Source organism: Chiloscyllium plagiosum, chromosome 1 (assembly GCF_004010195.1).
Source record: "Chiloscyllium plagiosum isolate BGI_BamShark_2017 chromosome 1, ASM401019v2, whole genome shotgun sequence".
NCBI classification, from domain to species: domain Eukaryota; kingdom Metazoa; phylum Chordata; class Chondrichthyes; order Orectolobiformes; family Hemiscylliidae; genus Chiloscyllium; species Chiloscyllium plagiosum.
In genome coordinates, this window is record NC_057710.1 from 24,107,749 (window position 1) to 24,129,407 (window position 21,659).

The window sequence follows — 21,659 nt, forward strand, 5'->3', positions numbered from 1 at the left end:
GGGGTCGGGCGTGGTGATGGCGATAGGCGAAGGGGCGGGGTTAGACGTGGTGACGGAGATGGGCGTGGGGGCGGGGTTAGGCATGAAGTCGGAGATCGGCGATATACCTTGGTTTTCCTTCATCCTATCCACCAACAACTTCTCATGTTGCCTCCTAGCTGCGCTGAGCCCTCTCTTTAGGTCTTTTCTGGCTAACTTATAACTCTCAAGCCCTCTAACTAAGCCTTCACGCCTTATCCTCACATTAGTCTTCTTCCTCTTGATAAGACCTTCTGCTTCTTTAGTAAACCATGGCTCCCTCTCTCGACAACTACCTCTATGCCTGATACTTATCAAGGACCTGCAGTAGCTATACCTTGAATAAGCTCCACATTTCAAGTGTGTCCAACCCCTGCAGTTTCCTTCCCCATCTTATTGATTCTAAATCTTGCCTAGTCGCATCATAATTGCCTTTCCCCTCTTACACCTCTTTTCCTGCAGTATATTCCTATTCCTGCCATTGCTATTGGAAACATACCCGAATTGTGCTCACCTGCCTCCAAATCTAACACCTCGCCGTGTTCATTCCACAGTACCAAATCCAATATGTTGGCTTGTCTACGTACAGTGTTAGAAAATTCTTCGACATGCATTGAACAAAAACTGATCCATCTAATCTCCTTGAACTATATTACTTCATCAATACTGGGGAAGTTGAAGCTCCCCAATAACAACTACCCTGTTATTCTCACTCCTATCCTTTCCTGTACATCCCTGGAATAATTCATAGGCCGACAGAAAGCTCCAGCAAGGTGACCTCTCCTTTCCTATTTCTAACCTCAGCCCAAACTCCCTCAGTTGATGAGTCCTCGAGTGTTATCCCAGCTGCAGTAATACTACCCTTGAGTAAGAATGCCACCACCATCCTCTCTGTTCTTATTGAAATTCTGGTGCTTCACTGCACTACTGAACGGTTGCTGCATTGATGGAGGTGTGGCTTCAACTCTTGAATCAATGCCCATCTTTTAGAATGAATGTAAAAGGGTTCATGGCATATTGATCAACATCCATCCCACAACCAACTCCATAAAACAAATCAACGCCATGAACTGCAACCTCCCAAAGCACTTCCCAAAGATGTAATCTAAAAAATGGACTTGAACCTATTGAAGGAAATATTGGAAAATATGATCCTATAGTCTTGTAAAAGTAAGAGTGGGAAGTGAAGAGTTTAGGAATGAAATTTTGTTCGATGGAACCCAGGAGGTAGAAGACATTGGCTGAAGATCGGGGCTACTTCTGAGATGTCAGAGGAATGGGGAGCTCTGGACATGTAGTGAGTGATGTTATGTGACTTGAAAATGTTGTGTTGAGGCTGAGAAGGGATTTTGAATTGAAGAAAAGAAGCCATTGCTCGTGTTCTAATGCTCTGGCTGTGATTTGAACAAGTGAGTGTGGATTAACTGTCCAAAAGTGTGGCACTGGAAAAGTTAGCATCGGAGGAGCAGGAGAGTTAACGTTTCGGGCGTAAGCCCTTCATCAGGAATGTGATGAATGCCCAAAACATCGACTCTCTTGCTCCTTTGGTGCATCCTGACCTTCTGTGCTTTTCTCCAGCATCTGCAGTCCTCACTTCCTCTGTGTGGACGAACTGGTAATTTATTGTTCTGTTATTTGTGAGGCCTTGCTGTGTATATATTTGTCAAGTTTTCATCCATAACAGATGGTAGACTTAGAGTGATTAATGAATTCTAATGTCATTTGCAATACATTGAAAATGTTTATAAGTGCAAGTTCTAATTTTTTTAATCATGACTTGAGACTAGTATTTATCTTTTTATTTCTACCTTTTGGACAAGGTCTTGATGATTTGCTGTTAGGAAAACGAGGATTTCTGACTCCCACTACTGCAAGAGACCACATGTTGGCACTGTGGAAAAATGATGGTAAATGGTTTATGTATCTGCCTTAAAGGGGACGAATGATAGTTTCAGGAGAGGGTGGTAGAGACAATTTAATTATGCTCAGAAGGATGCTTGGCAAACTTGCAGGAGGTGGGCAGTTCCTATTAAACCATAAATATGTATTTTTGTTTTTGAAATTTGACTTTGTGATCCATTTACAAGCCTGTCATCCATTTACAAATGCTCAGTGTTTTCAGCCTTTGCTTTTGAGTAGAGGTAATAATTATTCAGTATTAAGGAGAAGCGGTTGTGCTGGCAATCCATAGCTGATCTCGTTATTGTATAGCTGACTTGGGCATCTATCCATTTATGACCTGTGGTAATGGAGTCCACATCAAGTCCTCCATGACCGTTGAACTTCACACTGTTGCATCTTAAATGAAAATGCAATGCTCATGATTAAACCCATGCCGTTATAGTTTTCACTATTGGATTTTTATCATGTTAAACTTCAGTCTGTGTTTAAGTGGTGGGCAGCACGGTGGCACAGTGGTTAGCACTGTTGCCTCACAGCACTAGAGACCTGGGTTCAATTCCTGCCTCAGGTGACTGACTGTGTGGAGTTTGCACATTCTCCCCGTGTCTGCGTGGGTTTCCTCCGGGTGCTCCTGTTTCCTCCCACAGACCAAAAATGTGCAGGTTAGGTGAATTGGCCATGCTAAATTGCCCATAGTGTTAGGTGAAGGGATAAATGTAGGGAAATGGGTCTGGGAGGGTTGCGCTTCTGCAGGTCGGTGTGGACTTGTTGTGCCGAAGGGCCTGTTTCCACACTGTAAGTAATCTAATCTAATCTAATCTAAAGTGTAATGGCAATGGCCTGGCTTAGTATTGCTGTGTTTGTTCTAAGACCATAGAAGTAGAAATTAGGCTGCTCTGCTATTCAATCATGACTGATAGATCAGTGCGAATTAAATTCGAAAGCAATTTTACTCTAAATCTTTGACAGTCTCTGATCCACATGCTAAGAAAGGCTCAGGAAATAATGCTATATGTAAAATCTATATCCTTGTCCTTCACTCCAACCAATCTATTATTTCTGTTAGGCTTCTTCCTGAAATATCTATTTCCTGGCTTGAGAATACATGGGAATACAAAGTCCAGCTGGAATCTTGACATGTTTTTTCTGGATGTACTTGTTGTACCTCCTTCCAGGTAAAACTACGTTAAACAGTCAACTTGTCCTGGCAAATGGCAATATAGTATCAAAATGGTAATTTTGTTAAACATTTTCACATTTTAAAAAACACACATTTGTTGCAAGTCATAGTTCTCCGAGTTTTTTGTGGGGAAGATTAACTTTTCCGGTACAATAGGTCTGAAATACCACAAAAGATTTTCAGAATGATTTGTGTTTCTGTGGCACATCATCTTTTGTTTTTGCAATCAATAGATTTCGTCCAGTCAATCGACTGGGAGACCAGATGTTCACCAATGGTCAAACGGTTAATCTGCAAGCTGTGATGAAAGATGTTCAAGTGATACACAAGCTTCTGGCTCTAATGGCACAGGAGCAAATCAAGACAGTGCAATCCATTTACACAGAGGAGATATCAGCGATACCTGTTGTAAGATTTTTTATGTTTGTTTGAAATAACTGCAAGCTAACTGCTGTTAACTAACAAAATCCAGTTTAAATGCAGCTGTATGGCTACTTCACACTGCATTAGGGAAAGCAATCTGCCATGCTTACCTGGTCTAAATCTAAGTCCAGACCCACAGCAACTTTTATTGACTCTTAACTGCCCTTGACATGACTGAGCAAGTCAGTTTGCTGGAAGCAGTCAACAAATGCTGACCTTACCAGTGACACACACATCCTGTGAAAGGAACAACTCAGCAACTTGACAATGTTCCGGTCATCTCTGCACTCTGCTGCTTGTGTGTAAACAGACTTTTATCCATGACCTTTATCTTGAAGTTAACCTTTTTGTATGGTACCTTATCAAATGCCTTTTGGAAATCCAAGTAAGTCACATTTCCAGGCTCTCCTTTTATCATCGTGCTAGTTACGTTTTCAAATAAACTTTAGCTTCAGTTATTTTCTGCCTAATTTTGACCCTTTCTCATGCTGAAGCTCATACACAATATCAGAAAGAAAACATTACCCAGGAGTGAACACTTTCTGTTCACTGTTGGCAAGAATTTATTTATGAAAGAATAATTTGGGTAAACGAGGGATAAGTTTCCCTTATGGATCAATATGCTTTCTGGCAGTCATGATGAAAGCTGGTGTGCAGGGTAACATATTAGATGAATAAAGGATTGATTGGTGAAAAGAAAGCAGAAGGTGATCATTTTTGGGCTGACAGGATGCAACAAATGTTGTGCCGCAGAGATGGGTGCTGGAACCTTAATTTATTTACCGTCTACATAATTGGTTTGGATGAATGGATTGAATTTACTAATAGTACAAAAATAGGTAGGAAAGTAATGGACACGAGTAGAAGAGTGTCGATAGAATTACAGAATCATAGAGCTGTACAGCACAGCAACAGACCCTTCAGTCCAACTCATCTATGCCAACCAGATATCTTAACCTAATCTAGTCCTATTTACCAGCACTTGGGCCATATCCCTCTAAACCCTTCCTATTCATATATCCATCCAGGACTTGTAAATGGTATAATTGTACCAGCCTCTACCACTTCCTCTGGCGGCTCATTCCATACAGGCATCACCCTCTGTGTGAAAAATGTTGCCTCTTAGGTCCTTTTTAAACTTTTCCCCTCTCACCCTATACCTATGCCCTCGAGTTCTAGGCTCCCCCACCCCAGGGAAAAGACCTTATCTATTTCCCCTATCCATGCTACTCATGATTTTATGATCGGTTCAGTGATGGGCAAAATTTGACAGATGGAGTATAATGTGGGAAAATGCAAGCGTGTCCACTTTGGCAGGAAGAATAGAAAAACTGCATTTTAGTTAAATAGCGAGAGACTGAAAGAAATGATTAACAGAGATGTCCTATTAACATAAATCACAAATCATGAATCCTGTATACAGGTGCAAATAGTTAGAAAAGCAAATGAAACGTTGTTATTTATTGCAAGGAAATGGAAAGTAAAAGTAGGAATATTTTTCTGCAGTTGTATAAAAAAGGTTAAGAGGCTAATATCTGGAGTAATATATATAGTTTTAGTCTCCTTATTTAAGAAAGGATGTGAATGCATGAGAAGCAGTTCAGGAAAAGTTGACTTAACTGAGAACTTTCATCTTGGCTATCTCGTGAAGAAACGTTGGACAAGGTGGACCTGTATCAAATTGGTCGCAGTCTAGCGATATGGAATAAATCTTTTAGGACAGAGATGAGTAATTTCTTCGTCTCGACAGTGGTGAGCCTGTGGAATTTGCTACCCAGAAAACACCCAAGGCTAAAATATTGTATAATTTCAAAAAGGAGTTGGATATAGAACTTGGGGCTAAGAAGATCAAAGGCAAGGGAGGAAAAGCAGGAACAGGCTATTAAGTTGGGTGATCAGCCATGATCATAACAAGTGGCAGAGCAGACCTGAAGGGCTGAATAGCTTACTCCTGCTTTTAGTTTCTGTGTTTAGAAGCATGAGATGTAATCTTATTGAAACAAAAGGTCCTGAGAGGGTAGATGCTGAAACAATAGTCTCGCCCTGTGTGAGAGACTATAACTAAGGGTTCGTCCTGTAAAAGCAGAGATGAGGAGGAGGTTTGTTTTTGAGCATTGAGTCTTTGGAACTCTCTTCCCTAGATACCAATGGAGACAAGGACACTGAATATTTTTAAGGAAGGGAGGAAGATTCTTGACTAGCATTATAGGTCATGTGTTATCTTCAAGGATTGCAGGTTTAAGGCCACAAACGTGTCAGCCATTATTTTATTAAATGGCAAAGCAGGTTCGAGGGGGCTGATGTCCTACTCCTCTTATTTATGTTTGTAGATTTGAAAGATTGTCCTGACTCCCTTTTTAGATTAGGGTGGTGCTGGAAAAGCACCACCAGTCAGGCAGCATCTGAGGAGCAAGAAAATCAACGTTTTAGACAAAAGCCCTTCATTGCCCGAAACGTCGATTTTCCTGCTCCTCAGATGCTGCCTGATCTGCTGTGCTTTTCCAGCACCATTCTAATCAAAACTCTGGTTTCCAGCATTTGCAGTCCTCACTTTTGCCCTGTCCTGCCTCTCTTGTCTATGACTATCTCTTTCTGATATGGCTGATAGCAGATCTCAGTGAATGAGACAGCTAATTAGAAGTTAGTTGCAGTTGGCTTCTGTGTCTGTTGCAAGGAAACAGCAAATCAATTAGTGTTCTGGCCCTTGATCTGCATTCACTGATCCCTGTCTGTAGTATGTGTTGCTTGATCATTAAGTGAGGATGTAAATTCTGATGTATTACTGCTCACAATCTGAACATTGGTTAAACCTCACTGTCAAAACTCAACAAATAATGGCCATTCCGACAAGGTGAAGGAGAGGCTGACAGACAAAAAAGCACATGTGCACAGAAGAGAAACAACAGTACATAAGATTTTTTATAAAAATCTGCGGATGTAGAAAATCTGAAATTAAAATAGCATGTCTGGCAGCAACTGTAGGGTGAGAAACAGAAAAACGTCAAGGTGATTATCTTCTTTAAGAGAAGTGCAGACTTCACAATAAACACCGCTTATTGAACTTTCAGCCAGAAGACAAGACACCAACCAGGATGGACCTTGCCTTTTTAGCTGGTATTCCTGGACAGACATTGACAGATAAACTCTACAGTGCCTGGATACACCTTCAAAGCCATGTCAACATTGTTTTTGACAGTGATATGGACAAGCTGATTACAGACAAGTTTCCGGGTGTCCGTCAGGTATGCTGAAGATGTAAATAATGATTGCATTCTACTTTGCTGTAGTTTATTCCATTATTTGAATTGCTAGTACCAAATATGGCATTACATTTTTAACAAATATTGAATTAGAAAATCTTCTCTCAATAGATATATTGCTTGAGGCAACATGTTGGTGACTGAAGCTACCTGAACAATTCATTGTTGTAGTTTTTAAAATTGATCATTGCAGCAGGAAGAAATGTAAAGATTACCAAATCATTTTATGGAAATCAGTCGGTTGATAGCTTCAGATGAAAGTTAAGTTGGAAATAACAATATTTTAAGTGAAGAATTATGAATGGTGGTTTGGTAATATAGAACATAAATTGAAAAGAGAATTATGTTGTAAACTGTCTTCACCCATCAGAAAAACACATTAATTCCAAATTTCAAACAATCCCAACAATTTGTTTACAGGGAAAGGGTGCTGATGCTCAGGTAAGTGGTGTTGATTAACAGTTCTCTTTGGCTGAGATGTTGCCTTGGCAACCTCAGCATGAACATTAGGTAATGACAGGATCCAGCCAGCTGTCCTATTGCACAGTATTGGCACAGCATTGTCCAGGGTTATACTGAAATATGCAGGTTGGGTTGAATATCAAAAGCACCAGAACTATATTTAGCTTCATTAGAGATGGTAGTGAGATTAGTAGTGAAGTAAAACCACAGTCAGATTTATAATTTTATTTCATATTCCATTCATAGTGGAAGGGCACATTAGAAGCAAGGTCACGTTTCAAGTCTTGTGTGGGTGAACAAGTAGGAAGTGATATTTCCTCTTTCAAAAGATTACACTTTTCTTAAACATAGATCCTGGAGAAGAAGGACGGTCTCTTCCGTAAACACATGATGGGAAAACGTGTGGATTATGCAGCTCGTTCAGTCATCTGCCCTGACATGTACATCAATACCAATGAGATTGGTATTCCAATGGTAATCTTGATTTTAGATCTGTCCTGGTATGTAAGCAGGGGTAAATATTTTTATGGTGCTACAGGTTTAGTTATGGGTTAAGAATTGTTAGGAAAATAATGAAAATTAGGATTTTATAGGACTAACCAGACTGCAGTTTCTGGTTTGCTTGACAAACAGGTGGAACGTGATATGAAAAGTACTAAAACAAGATCTATCTATTTAAACTAAATCTTGATTCGTCCAGTAACTATCAGTATATTGCTCAATGACTCAATTAAAATAAATGAAACAACAGTCCCAACAGCTTAATCTCTTGTAGTAGAACTATAAACTGGTTATAGATATTCAGAACAACATGAGTCTATTCTATCCGTTGAAACTTGGTTCTCTGATAGTTTGCTCTTCCAAACAGCATGTAGCTGCATTTTGAAAGTCTGTAGGCTTTGTTTTTCTGCTTGCCTCGTCCAGGCAATTCACAAAGTATTAAATGTCCTTGAAGATTTGTTTAACTTAGTTTGAAATTTACTTTTTGCTGGATTAAATTTGTGTCTTTACTTCATGCTTTCCTGCCTTCACCACCACCAAAGCTGCTTGTGCAGCATCTCTCAAACTCATAATGTCACCATCTAGAAGGATGGGGTAATGAGTGCAAGGAAACCCTTTGTTCTGATATTCAGGCCTTTCTTAAAAATTTGAAGCAACAGAGATCCAATGAATCACTTCCTCAGGTCATATTGAGCTAGACTTGGTGTCTTCCCATGTGATGATTAACAAAAGCCTCATCAGGTTGCACAGATGGATGTAGAAGTATGCGAATAGTGGATGTGAGAGGTGGCGAATTCCCTGTTCAACATTAACAACTTGTGGATGTAGGTTTGCTCACTGAGCTGGAAGGTTCATTTTTCAGATGTTTGTCACCATACCAGGTAACATCTTCAGTGAGCCTCTAGATGAAGCACTGCCGATGATTACTGCTTTCTATTTATATGATTGGGTTTCTTTGGGTTGGTAATGTCATTTCGTGTGGTGATGTCCTTTCCTATTATTCTTGTCAGGAGGTGGTAAATGGGGTCCAACAAGCAAAACTAATGTCGTTTACAAAATGCTGTGCAAGAACTGTAACAAATACTATATTGGACAACCATGCAGAAAACTAGCCACCAGGACACATGAACATCAACTGGCCACAAAAAGACCTGACCTACTCTCACTAGTATCCTTACATACAGATAAGGAAGGACACCACTTTGACTGGGACAGCACATCCATCCTCGCACAAGCCAAACAGAGACACTCCAAGAATTCCTCGAAGCATGGCATTCTAACCGGAACTCTATCAACAAACACATTGACTTGGATCCCATTTACCACCCCTGAGAAAAAGAACAGGAAATTACATCACCACAGGAAATGACATCACTGTCCCAAAGAAATCCAAACATATAAATCAAAAGCAGGAAGCTCACTGAAGATGTTGCCTACTATGGTGACGAAACGCCTGAAAATGAACCTTCCAGCTCAGCGAGCAAACCTACATCCAGAACCCCAACCTGGGCTACAAATCTTCTCAATACTCATTAACAACGTGTCCTCCATTTCATTATTGTGTAATCTTGCAGCATATTGGCTGCTAAATTTGTCTTCCAAACAATTACATTTTAAAACTGAATTTAATTTTAGTTCAGTTAAAAGTATCTGATACAGAATATTGTCAAACATTTTATGGATGTCTCAACTAAAAGATAGTCTGGACAGGTTGTATGTGTTTCATTTCAAACTTAAATTGTGACTCCCTTAAATAATTTAAATAAGTAAGACCTGCAGTTCCTTATTTTTTCCTTCTTCGACTATAAGGCCTGTAGATGCTTGGACATGGCTGAGTAACTGAAAGCTTTGAAGATTATGCTAAATCCTGAAGCAGTTTTGTCTACAGTGTGGTTTCATTGTGTTCATTGAACACTTTACATATTGGGCGTTCAAACCAACTGAATGAGGTTGCTGAAAGTTTCCACTTCCAAACCTTCTTGTAAGGTTCCGAATGAATAGCCCACTGAAGCTGGACCAAATCTCATTCTACACTTAGCGTTACTGGAGATACTGGCAATAGAGAGACTTTAGTCAGCTTTTAAACTGCAGCATACTGAGCTGCTAGAAAAGGCCAAAGCATGACATTAGATTGCATTTAGATTACATTACAGTGTGGAAACAGGCCCTTCGGCCCAGCAAGTCCACACCGAACCGCAACCCACCTATACCCCTAAATTTACCCCTTACCTAACACTACGGGCAATTTAGCATGGCCAATTCACCTGACCTGCACATCTTTAGACTGTGGGAGGAAACCGGAGCACCCGGAGGAAACCATGTAATATGCGTGTGTGTGTGTGTGTGTGTTTACTTTTCTTTCTCTTACAAGGTTTTTGCTACAAAGCTAACCTATCCTCAGCCAGTGACACCATGGAATGTGCAGGAGCTGAGGCAAGCAGTATTAAATGGGCCGAATGCACATCCTGGGGCTTCTATGGTAATTAATGAAGATGGGTCTCGTACTATTCTGAGTGCATCAAACCCAACCCAGAGAGAAGCCATTGCCAAACAACTGTTAACACCAAGCACTGGCGAACAGAGCTTAGGCATGAAAATTGTAAGTGGATGCCATTGGCAATTAAAGTTGAAGAAATGTCTCATTTATTTTGCACAGAATGACAAATGGTTTCAAGTAAGTTAATAATCAAAGGATAGAATGCTGGCAATACTCTGCAGGTGTGGCAGTATCTATGGAGAGAAAAACTAAGTGTACACTTCAGATTGCAAAGCTTTCATTAGAACTGATGAAAATTAGAACTATCTTTTGTAAATGGGAGGGAAGAAGAACAAAAGGGAAGATGTGTGGTGAGGTGGAGGGCGGGAGATATTAAATGACAAAAAGTTTGGTGCATGGCCAAAGTGATGAGTAAAGAACCAAAAGAGGAACTCAGCAGGTTTGACAGCCTCAGTGGTGAAAGCAGCATTAATATTTTGAGTCTAGTGACCTATTTTATAAAAGAAACCAGCTCAATGCAAGCTCAAGGAACATCACTTCATCTTTCAAATTGGCATTCTACAGTCTTTTGGATAAACAGTGAATACAACAATTTAATGTCATAGCAACATGTGATGGAGGTTTTTTTTCTATTACTGTCTTATCACCTTATGTTTAAACATCAGTTATCCTACCATTCATACCTCCTGCAGGCACATCTTTTGTTTACACTCTATCAGCAGGATAACTGATGTCCAAACGTAAAGTGATAAAAGGGAAGCTGAGAGAGAAAAACAAAAACCTCTATCCCATTGTGCTATGACATTAACCTGTTGAATTGACTGTTTCGTCAGTTGGCTGTAGAATGTGAAGTTGAAAGCTGTAGTGATGTTCCTTGAGCTTACATTGAGCTGGAACACTGCAGCAGGCCAGAGTCAGAAAATTCAAAGTGAGAGCAGAGTAGAGAATTAATATGGCAGATGACAGGAAGCTCAGCTTCATACTTGTTAACTGAATGGCAGTGTTCCTTAAGATGATCACCTAATCTGTGATTGATCCACTCAAGGTAGAAGGGATGATGTCTTGAACAGCAAATGCAGCTGTACTAAATTGAAGTAATGCAAATAAATCCCTGCTCCACTTGAAAGGAGTGAAGTAAGGCCTTCAATGAAGGAGGTGTAAGGGCAGAACTGTAGAGAAGTGATTTTGCTGACAGTTGAGCAGCCTATCTTGATTGATGTTGATAAAAGATTAATTTGTGATAGGATGATAAATTGTGTCTAGTTTATGACAGTAAAATCTGAGTGCTGATAATCTTGATAGGATGCATCTGGCAGGAAATCTGAGCAGAGTCAAATGATGGAATGGCTGATCTTGCAGAAGCTTTCACAAGTTTAAGTACAGCAAATGTTTGTTTATTTTTATTCAACTCCTTTTGTATAGGAACAGGGGTACTGTATTCCACTCCTCAAGCCTGTTCCACCATTCTATGAAATCGTCCAATCTGTCCCTTCATCTGCCTTAGTCTCATAACTGATAGTACTGCCCTTGGTGAGGATAAAGAAGGTAAAAGAGCAAATGTTGGTTCTCCTGTGCTTGCATGGAAAGGTGCTAGAGGAAAGAAAGTGGGTGTTGGGTATGATTATGGAATTGACAAAGGAGGGAATGGACTTTTCAGAATGTTGGAGGGAGTAGATGATCTGTGTAGTGGAATCACCAAACAGCAGCTGATGGACATGGCAGCAGATCAGTCATTAAATATGGAGGCTGGTGAGTTGCACCCCCATCATGGTTCGAGGAAGGAGGAGATGGGATGAGAGCTGAAATATGTGAATTGTGAATTATGGTTAGGGGCCTGATCAGTTCTGTATGGCATGAATCCTTGTTCAAGGATAAAGGAAGACGCATTAGAAGTGCTAGTGTGGGAGATTGCAACATCTGAACAACTGAAGCAGAGAATCTGGGATATTGGAACAGAGTCAGTACAGAAAAATGAGGTGCGAGGAAGTGTAGTCATGGTAGTTTTGGTGATCATGGACTTAGAATACATATTGTTTGATCACCAATCCAGAGCTTCGATGCCTGAAGTTGTTGAAACAAAGAGCAGTCTCATTGGGCCAAGTGAACTGAGAGAATGATCAAAATTGGAATCAAAGTCAATTAAATTTTTTAGTTTGCTGAAGCAAAAGGCCTATTAGAAGGTCCTGTTTGGGGACTTTGAGGACGAGGTAGAATTGGGTCATGTGTGGTCAGCTATGATGTTGTGGGCTGTGGAAAGATGATCTCCAGGGAAGATTTGGTCAGTGACAATCTGGAGACAATGGCATGGTATTTGGTGGTGCTGCCATGACCTGGTGAAAATGAAGGCAGTATTGAGAGTTGACCCAAGTAAGATGGAGGTTAATATGCTGAATAATGACATTGCCATGAAATCTGCTGACAAGGGTAATGTTAGATGTACACCTGAGACAGTGATAAGCTTTTTCTTCCATCCGGTCCTTTTGTGTAGAGACCAATGGAGTTTCTTCAGAGCAGGATATTTAAAACCAAGCTTTGTGTGGCACTGCAGGATAGTTGTGTAGGATATGAAAGAGGAAAATTGAGTTTTAAAGATAGGGAGGGTGTGAAATAAGTAGAAATAGTGAGGCCAATGACATTAGAGAATCCTAAGAGGGAGCCATCAGAGACATCAGATGTACCAGCTAGTCGTGCTTCAACCTCATACATCCATATAACTTGTTAATAGTGAACTGATAAAATATGTTATATTGTTTTGAAAGGTGTGCCGGCATATTAAGAACGGAGATGTTCTGTTGCTGAACCGTCAACCTACTTTGCACAGGCCGTCCATCCAGGCCCACCGGGCCCGGATCCTACCAGGAGAGAAGGTCCTGCGGCTTCACTATGCGAACTGTAAAGCCTACAATGCTGATTTTGATGGGGATGAAATGAATGCACACTTTCCACAGAATGAACTTGGCCGAGCAGAGGCTTATGTAATTGCTAGTACTGACGAACAGTATTTGGTTCCCAAGGCAAGTACATAATGGCAGCAGGTGAAGATTGGAAAATTATTATTCTCTCCTTAAGAGCAAAAGTATTTTCTTTTTTATTCATTCATGGCATGTAAGAATTGCATGCTGGGTGAGAATTGATTGCTCATTGTTAGTTACTCTTGAGAAGGTGAGCTGCCTCTAAAATTCCTGCAGTTCATTTGGTGTAGATGCTCCCATAATGCCATAACAGAGGAAATTTATCCTAGTGATAGTGAAGGAGCAGTGATATATTTGCCTGTTAGGATGGTGAGTGCCTTTATAGAATAGGCACAGTACAATTCCTAATCCTTCCCATTTGTTGCATTTTATTACTGATTCTGAAATATTGAGATTTCTGGTCAGGATATAGTTTCACAGGTGCTGACAGTCTTTCTGTAATTGGTCCAAATAACCATTCCTATTGTGTCTTAATGGAGAATATTGATGGACTTTTACACTGGGTCATGGTGACCAGATTTTCCACAATTGTCTGGAATTTGAATTTGCAACTTGGATAGGAGCTTCCAGATGCCATTTTTCCTGGATTCACTAGTAGTAATATAGAAGGTCTATATCTGTTCACTATTGTTGCACATGCGCAATACAAAGCCAGCACAGAAACTCGGCCACAATGTAGTGGCAACACTGGCTGACACTCTCCTCTCAGAGTTGTCCATCTTCAGCAGGTGGATGGCTGGAATTTTGGGTAATGTCAGGATACAGAGCTTTTGAGAGGAAATGAGTCAGTACAGGATCAAGGATCTGTGTGATCAGGGAAGCAGTTATACTCAGTGAGGCTAGGGTTGGGGGAAGAGGGCATGTGGGGTGTAGGTCAGCAATGACTGCATACTTGAGACCTGGATAAATCGATCTTTGATCGACAGGATCAAGGTTTGCGGCAAGCAACCCAACATTGAATTTGAGACCACTAGGGGGAGATGGTGCTGTAGAGATAATGTCATGAGAGCAATCCACAACCTCATCCTAATGTTTTGGAGACGAGTTTGAATCCTGCCATGGCAGTTTGTGAACTTTTGAGTTCAATAAAGAGCTAATCTAATGGTGGTCATGTAACTACTGACACTTGTTGTAAAGATTCATCTGATTCACTAACGGTACGTGAGGGATGGAAATCTGCTACCCTTGGTCTGGCATATGAGATTCCAGACCCACAGAAATGTGGTTGACTGTAAGATCTAGGGGACAAAGTAGGCCATTCAGCCCATTGAATCTGCATCACCATTCAGTTATCGAGTTAGAGTCATACTGCATGGAAACAAACTCTTCAGCCCAATTTATCTGCACTGTCCAGACATCTTTATCTGACCTAGTCCCATTTGCCAGCATTTGGCCCATATCCCTCTAAACTCTCCCTGTTCATATTCCCATCCAGATGTCTTTATAAAGATTGTAATTGTACCCTCCTCCATGACTTCCTTTGTTCCATGACATGCACCACCTTCTGCATGAAAAAGTTACCCCCTCAGGCCCTTTTTAAATCATTTTCCCCCTCACCTTAAACCTGTGCCCTCTAGTTGTGGACTGCCCCATCCTAGGGGAAAAACTTTGGCATCATTCTTATAAATTGTTTCTGCCCCTTTCAAGTTTAGCAAAATCTTTCCTTTAGAAGGGCAACCAGAATTCAACGCAGTATTCTAAAAGTGGCCTGACCAATGTCATGTACAGCTGCAACATGACCTGCCAACTACTATGCTCAATGAAGGGAAGAGTACCAAACACTGCCTTCACCACCATGTCTACCTGCAACTCCACTTTCAAGGAACTATGCGCCTGCACCCCTAAGCAACACTGCTGTTATGTGTATCAGTCCTGCCCTGATTTGCCTTCCCAAAATGCAATACCTCAAATTTATCTAAATTAAACTCCATCTGTCATTCCTCAGCCCATTAGTCCATTTAATCAAGGTCCCATTATACTCTGAGATAATCTTCTTTATTGTCTACTATTCCACTTAGAGTCCTAGAGATGTAAAGCATGGAAACAGACCCTTCGGTCCAACCCATCCATGCCAACCCAATCGAGTCCCACCTGCCAGCATCTGGCCCATATCCCTCCAAACCCTTACTACTCATATACCCATCCAAATGCCTCTTAAATGTTGCAATTGTACCAGCCTCCACCACATCCTCAAGCAGCTCATTCCATACCCGTACCACCCTCTGTGTGAAAACGTTGCCCCTTAGGTCTCTTTTATATCTTTCCCCTCTCACCTTAAACCCTCTAGTTCTGGACTCCCCCACCCCTGGGAAAAGACTTAGTCTATTTATCATATCCATGCCCCTCATAATTTTGTAAACCTCTATAAGGTTACCCCTCAGCCTCCGACACTCCAGGGAAAACAGCCCCAGCCTGTTCAGCTTCTCCCTATAGTTCAAATCCTCCAACCTTGGCAACATCTTTGTAAATCTTTTCTGAATCCTTTCAAGTTTCACAACATCTTTCCGATATGAAGGAGACCAGAATTGCACGCAATATTCCAACAGTGGCCTAACCAATGTCCTGTACAGCCGCAACATGACCTCCCAACTCCTGTACTCAATACTCTGACCAATAAAGGAAAGCATGCCAAACGCCACCTTCACTATCCTATCTACCTGCGACTCCATTTTCAAAGAGCTATGAACCTGCACTCCAAGGTTTCTTTGTTCAGCAACACTCGCTAGGACTTTACCATTTAGTGTATAAGTCCTGTTAAGATTTGCTTTCCCAAAATGCAGCACCTCGCATTTATCTGAATTAAACTCCATCTACCACTTCTCAGCTCATTGGCCCATCTGCTCCAGATCCTGTTGTATTCGGAGGTAACCTTCTTCGCTGTCCACTACACCTCCAATTTTGGTGTCATCTGCAAACTTACTAACTGTACCTCTTATGCTCGCATCCAAATCACTTTTGTAAATGACAAAAAGTCGAGGGCCCAGCGCCGATCCTTGTGGCACTCCACTGGTCACAGGCCTCCAGTCTGAAAAACAACCCTCCACCACCACCCTCTGTCTTTTACCTTTGAGCCAGTTCTGTATCCAAATGGCTAGTTCTCCCTGTATTCCATGAGATCTAACCTTGCTAATCAGTCTCCCATGGGGAACCTTGTCGAACGCCTTACTCAAATCCACTTATTTTGATGACATCTGAAAACTTACTAACCGTTCCTCCTATATTCACATCCAAATCATTTATATAAAATGACAAAAAGCAGTGGACCCAGCATCAATCCTTGAGGCACACTGCCAGGCACACTCCAGTTCTAAAAGCAGCCCTCTACCACCACCCTCTGTCTCCTACCTTCAAGCTGGCAGGTAGCTCCCCAATCATGGCTGATATGATTCTCAACCCCATTCTCCTGCCTTCTCCCATAAACCTTGATCCCCTTACCAATCAAGAACCTATCGATCTCTGTCTGAATTATACTCCATGACTTAAATGACTGTTAATTAGAGGTGGACAATAAATGCTAGTCTCGTCAGAGCTGCCCACAACATGTGAACAAATCTTTTTTTTAAGAAAAGGTGATGTTATTAACTGGTGGAATGCAATTGAGAAGTCGAACAATATATTTGTCTTTACTTCAATTTCTTTTGTTACCTGAGCAAATTACTGAATATGGGCATTCAAATTTGATTTGTTAAGCATGGTGTCCAACAAAGGCCTCACCCATCACTGTAACAGCTGTGTGTGTATGTGTGCTTTGGTTAATGGAATGAGGAAACATCAGTCTCATTCTTGCTTGATTATAATGTCAAACACTTCCCAACTGCCTTGTTTTCCTTCATTTTAAATCCAATCTCTTCTGAAATGGTAGTGTTTTGCACTGAATTTAATCCATTGAATCTGATCCTTTTCCACTTCCATTTATTGACCATCTTGCTGGTTAGTCCTTGTGTGGAAGGATTTTATTTTTTGAGTAACTCATTGCACTTTTTCTGAATTGCTTCATTATCTCGTGAAAACTTTGCAGTGAAAATATTTTCATCAATGCCTTCCCTACTGGCCTCCTGAGTTCAATGTCTGCTACGTTTGGCCTATTCTGTATTACCAGTAGTTTCCAAAGAGTTTGCTTAAAAATACTCATCACCTTCTGCTGGCCCCTGATACTCTCGCTCCAGCCCAAATTTGCAACTCCTGCAACTCAGTCTTTCACTCTTATCACCCAAACCCTGCTTTAAGCTCACCAAATCACCAGTCAGTTTCTTCTCCTTCCAGCTTTGGTGGCCACCATTACTAATTTAGTCTCTATTTGGGAGTTCTTGCCTGAAACCTTATTTCCTAATTACTTCCGAGTTTTGTAAACACTTTTTTTTTGATTAATGCCTTTTCAACCTCATTTTGATCCAATTCTTCATTGGTGTCTAACTTGCCCTCTGCTTTTAAACTGTGTTTAGTTTCAGTGTTATTGTTGACAACACGAAGCTCTACCAGGATGTTTTATTGACAGTGAACCGATCCTTGAGCATTAATTTACACCCACCTGTCCCTGGGGCAATGGCTATAGTCAGAACAGTGAAAATGTTTTGCCATCCACTCAGTAATAAAGGATGTTTTTAATGTATTTTGTGGAATGTAATCTGGTTACCTCCCTGTGGATATTACACGAGTTATTAAATATAAACTGCTTGTTGGTATTTTTTTTCCTTCAGGATGGGAAGCCTTTGGCAGGTTTAATTCAGGATCACATGGTTTCTGGCACCAGCATGACAATCCGTGGCCGTTTCTTCACACGGGAACAGTACATGGAGCTTGTTTACCGAGGCCTTACAGATAAAAAGGGCCGGGTGAAGATTCTTCAACCTGCTGTGCTTAAACCGTATCCACTTTGGACTGGAAAGCAGGTAATTCTGCTGACTGTCAACCAACTTATCATAAAGTATTGATAGATAAAAGTTAATTAGTGCTGGGATGCTGAGCTGAGGTTAGTTCGTGACTGTAAAAAAAATACATTGCTGATGATTTCAATCGGATATACCCAGTTGGAAAATCCTGCCAAGCAAAGCTACCTAATGGGTGATTTTATTTTAGATATTTTCCTTAGTTAAGTATGGCCAAAACGTTGGTGACTGTTATTCAGCTCCTTTTGCATGGGAGAAAGATTATTCAGCTCCTCAAACCTATTCCGCCATTCTATCAGCTCATGGGAGTTGGTCTGCATCTAAATCTGCCCTGGACTCTCAACTCCTATCTTGGAAAGCTTTATATTGTTTCTGCACACAATTAAGCTCCTAGCTAGTTACACTGATGATACTGTAGTTCACTGCTTAAAAATGAAAATTTTGGTTAAAAAAATGTAATCAAACTCAGTAGGCCAATGGAAAACAGGATGCAAGGCCTGTGCCCATTTTGATAGTGATGGGGTGCACCTGCCTGTGTTCTCAACTTTTTTCATTTGCAATTTGTCTGTGAAATTTCCTGCTATCTTGATTTTTCAATAGGATGGGTGATTGGGAGAATCTTCATTTGAGGTGCGCCCCTGAAATTTTACCTGCTGGAAATATTAGACACTTGGAGTTTCCACTTGGCTACAGGTTCAAGGTTGACATTAGTCTCTCATCTGCCATGTAACTGTGCTACCTGCTGCACCTTAGAATTACTGAACTGAAGTTGGTATCTTCAGTAAAGGGTTGACAAAGCGTGGCGCTGGAGAAGGCACAGCAGGTGAGGCAGCATCTGAGGAGCAAGAGAGCCGATATTTCGGGCAGGGGCACCTGTCTTCAGTAAAGCAACAGGGAAAATCATGTGTATTTTAACCCTACTTGAACTGCAAGGAATCAAAATGTGTTTTAAATGATGTGGCTTTGATACTTAGGAACTGCGGTATATTTTATAATAGTTGTGTTAAACTAGTTCTATTTATGAAAATGAGCATAACTGGATGCTTCCCTTTTTCTGTGCTGTATCAAAGACATTGCTGTTTTTTTTCAGGTTGTTTCAACGCTGCTGATTAATATAATTCCCAAGGATCAAATGCCATTGAACTTGATAGGGATATCTAAAATCAGTGGCAAGGCTTGGGTTAGAGAAGCTCAGCGCATGGTGGCGACCTTTGGTCTGGAGTGGATGTCTGAGTCCAAGGTATATTATATATCCATTGACTTTCAGAAATGAATTTGGTACTTGTTCATTGTCCTCCTCATCTTCTGTCCTCCAAAGCCCTGACTCAGACAGGATGATGATTCTGTGCATATCATCCATCGGTGGCAGTTCAGCAATCTGGCCTTTTTCTGAGTGTTTGGTAGTATGAGATGTAAGAACATAGAACGTTACAGCATAGTAAAAGCCCTCCCAGCCCTCAATGTTGTGCTGACCTTATATCCTACTCTAAGATCAAACTGACCTACATACCCTTCATTTTACTATCATCCATGTGCCTATCCAAGAGTCACTTAAATGTCCCTAATGTATCTGACTCTACTACCACCGCTGGCAGTACATTCCACATACCTACCACTCTATGTAAAGAACCTACCTCTAACATCTCCCATAAATCTTCCTCCAATCATCTTAAAATTATCCCTCCTTGTGATAACTGTTTCCAGCCTGGGATAAAAGTTTCTGGTTATCCACTCTATCTATGCCTTTCATCATCTTGTGCACCTCTATCAAATACCTCTCATCCTTCTTTACTCCAGTGAGAAAAACCCTAGCTCCCTCAACCTTCATAAGATATTAATGGATTTTTGTCATAGCGAGTGTTCGGGATGCAGCTAGTCTAATCCTGCGACTGTTCTTGCCACAAGCACAGACACTACAGTGGGCTTACTGATTAGATTAGATTCCCTACAGTATGGAAACAGGCCCTTCGGCCCAACAAGTCCACACTGACCCTCCGAAGAGGAACCCACCCAGACCCATTCCCCTACCCTATATTTACCCCTGACTAATGCACCTAACACTGTGGGCAATTTAGCATGGCCAATTTACCTAAACTGCACATGTTTGGATTGTGGGAGGAAACCAGAGCACCCAGAGGATACCCACACATACACGGGGAGAACATGCAAACTCCACACAGGCAGTCGCCCAAGGTGGGAATTGAACCCAGGTCCCTGGCGCTGTGAGGCAGCAGTGCTAATCACTGAGCCACCATGCCCGCCCCTTAATGATCAGGAACAGGGAAAGCCAGGTGATTTTTTCCTCCTCCTTCAGTTCATCTGCCAGTTCTGAATGAGTTCCCAGCTGAGATCAGCCAAGCTGACTCAAACAAAGAATGTTAGAATAGGCTCTTGCTGATGTGTAGGACTTAGCAATGACTTCACCAGGAAGGTCAATGCTTGGAACTTCTATTATAATTTTTGGCTTGTACCCAAGTGGTATGATGTGTCCTATATGTATAGATAATAAGTGTTATCTGCCTACAATATTGGCATATATAGGCTCTAACTAGTATTCATAGAAATTTTTATCTCGGTGATCCCTCTGATAAAGGAATAAATGTATAAATTGGGAGAGTTAGATGACTCCAGAGTTTTGGCATTACACGTTCAACTTTGTGAGAATGGAATTGATTCAGCTATTCTGGCAATCTGCTCGAGGTGCATCACCCATTAAATCTTTATTCCACCGACTGCCTCTTACTGCTATTGAGGATTAATTATTGGGTTAGTTGTTGGTAGAGAAATCCCAAAAGATCGTTTAAAACGGAATAGTGATGGCAGTAAGCAGAAAATAGATTACCCTGCAGAGACATTTGGCAGCAGTCTCAATATGGATGAGGATTCTGTAATATAACTTCTGCCTTATTTAGAGCTAAAATGTTTATTGATTTCTGTGCCTTTTTAATGTTGATTGGGGAGGAGTCAGCTCCCTTGATCATAAAACATGCCATTGTATGTTCTTCAAAACCAGCCTAAGAATTAAAGAATCACTAAATAGTGGTTACAGCTAAGAGGAAGGCTATTTGACCCAAAATATCTATGCTGGTTCTCTGCAGGAATAATTCCATGGTCATGCAAATGTTTTCTCTTTATTTCTTTTTCTTACTAATTCAGGGGATATATTTCTCAGTGGCTGTGTCGTTGTTTATTGCCGATCCCTATTTGTCCTTGAAAAGGTTGTGATCAACTGCCTTCTGAAACAGCTGTGGTGCATTTGGTGTAGATAGACCTACAATAAGACCATAAGACATAGGAGTGGAAGTAAGGCCATTCAGCCCATCGAGTCCACTCCGCCATTCAATCATGGCTGATGGGCATTTCAACTCCACTTACCCGCATTCTCCCCGTAGCCCTTAATTCCTTGTGACATCAAGAATTTATCAATCTCTGCCTTGAAGACATTTAGCGTCCCAGCCTCCACTGCACTCCGTGGCAATGAATTCCACAGGCCCAACACTCTCTGGCTGAAGAAATGTCTCCGCATTTTTGTTCTGAATTTACCCCCTCTAATTCGAA

The 21,659-nt window shown here is 41.1% G+C and overlaps 1 protein-coding gene across 1 annotated transcript in view; it reads left to right on the plus strand.

Annotated features, from left to right (window-relative positions):
* The window catches only part of polr1a (RNA polymerase I subunit A), a 129,491-nt gene that overhangs the window by 39,625 nt on the left and 68,207 nt on the right, over positions 1-21,659 (plus strand). The window contains exons 7-15 of the mRNA XM_043715974.1: positions 1,839-1,925; positions 2,987-3,095; positions 3,334-3,508; positions 6,592-6,765; positions 7,597-7,719; positions 10,118-10,345; positions 13,003-13,257; positions 17,913-18,104; positions 19,192-19,341. Of these exons, the coding sequence (XP_043571909.1) occupies positions 1,839-1,925; positions 2,987-3,095; positions 3,334-3,508; positions 6,592-6,765; positions 7,597-7,719; positions 10,118-10,345; positions 13,003-13,257; positions 17,913-18,104; positions 19,192-19,341 (1,493 nt within the window). The remainder of the gene's footprint in view (positions 1-1,838; positions 1,926-2,986; positions 3,096-3,333; positions 3,509-6,591; positions 6,766-7,596; positions 7,720-10,117; positions 10,346-13,002; positions 13,258-17,912; positions 18,105-19,191; positions 19,342-21,659) is intronic.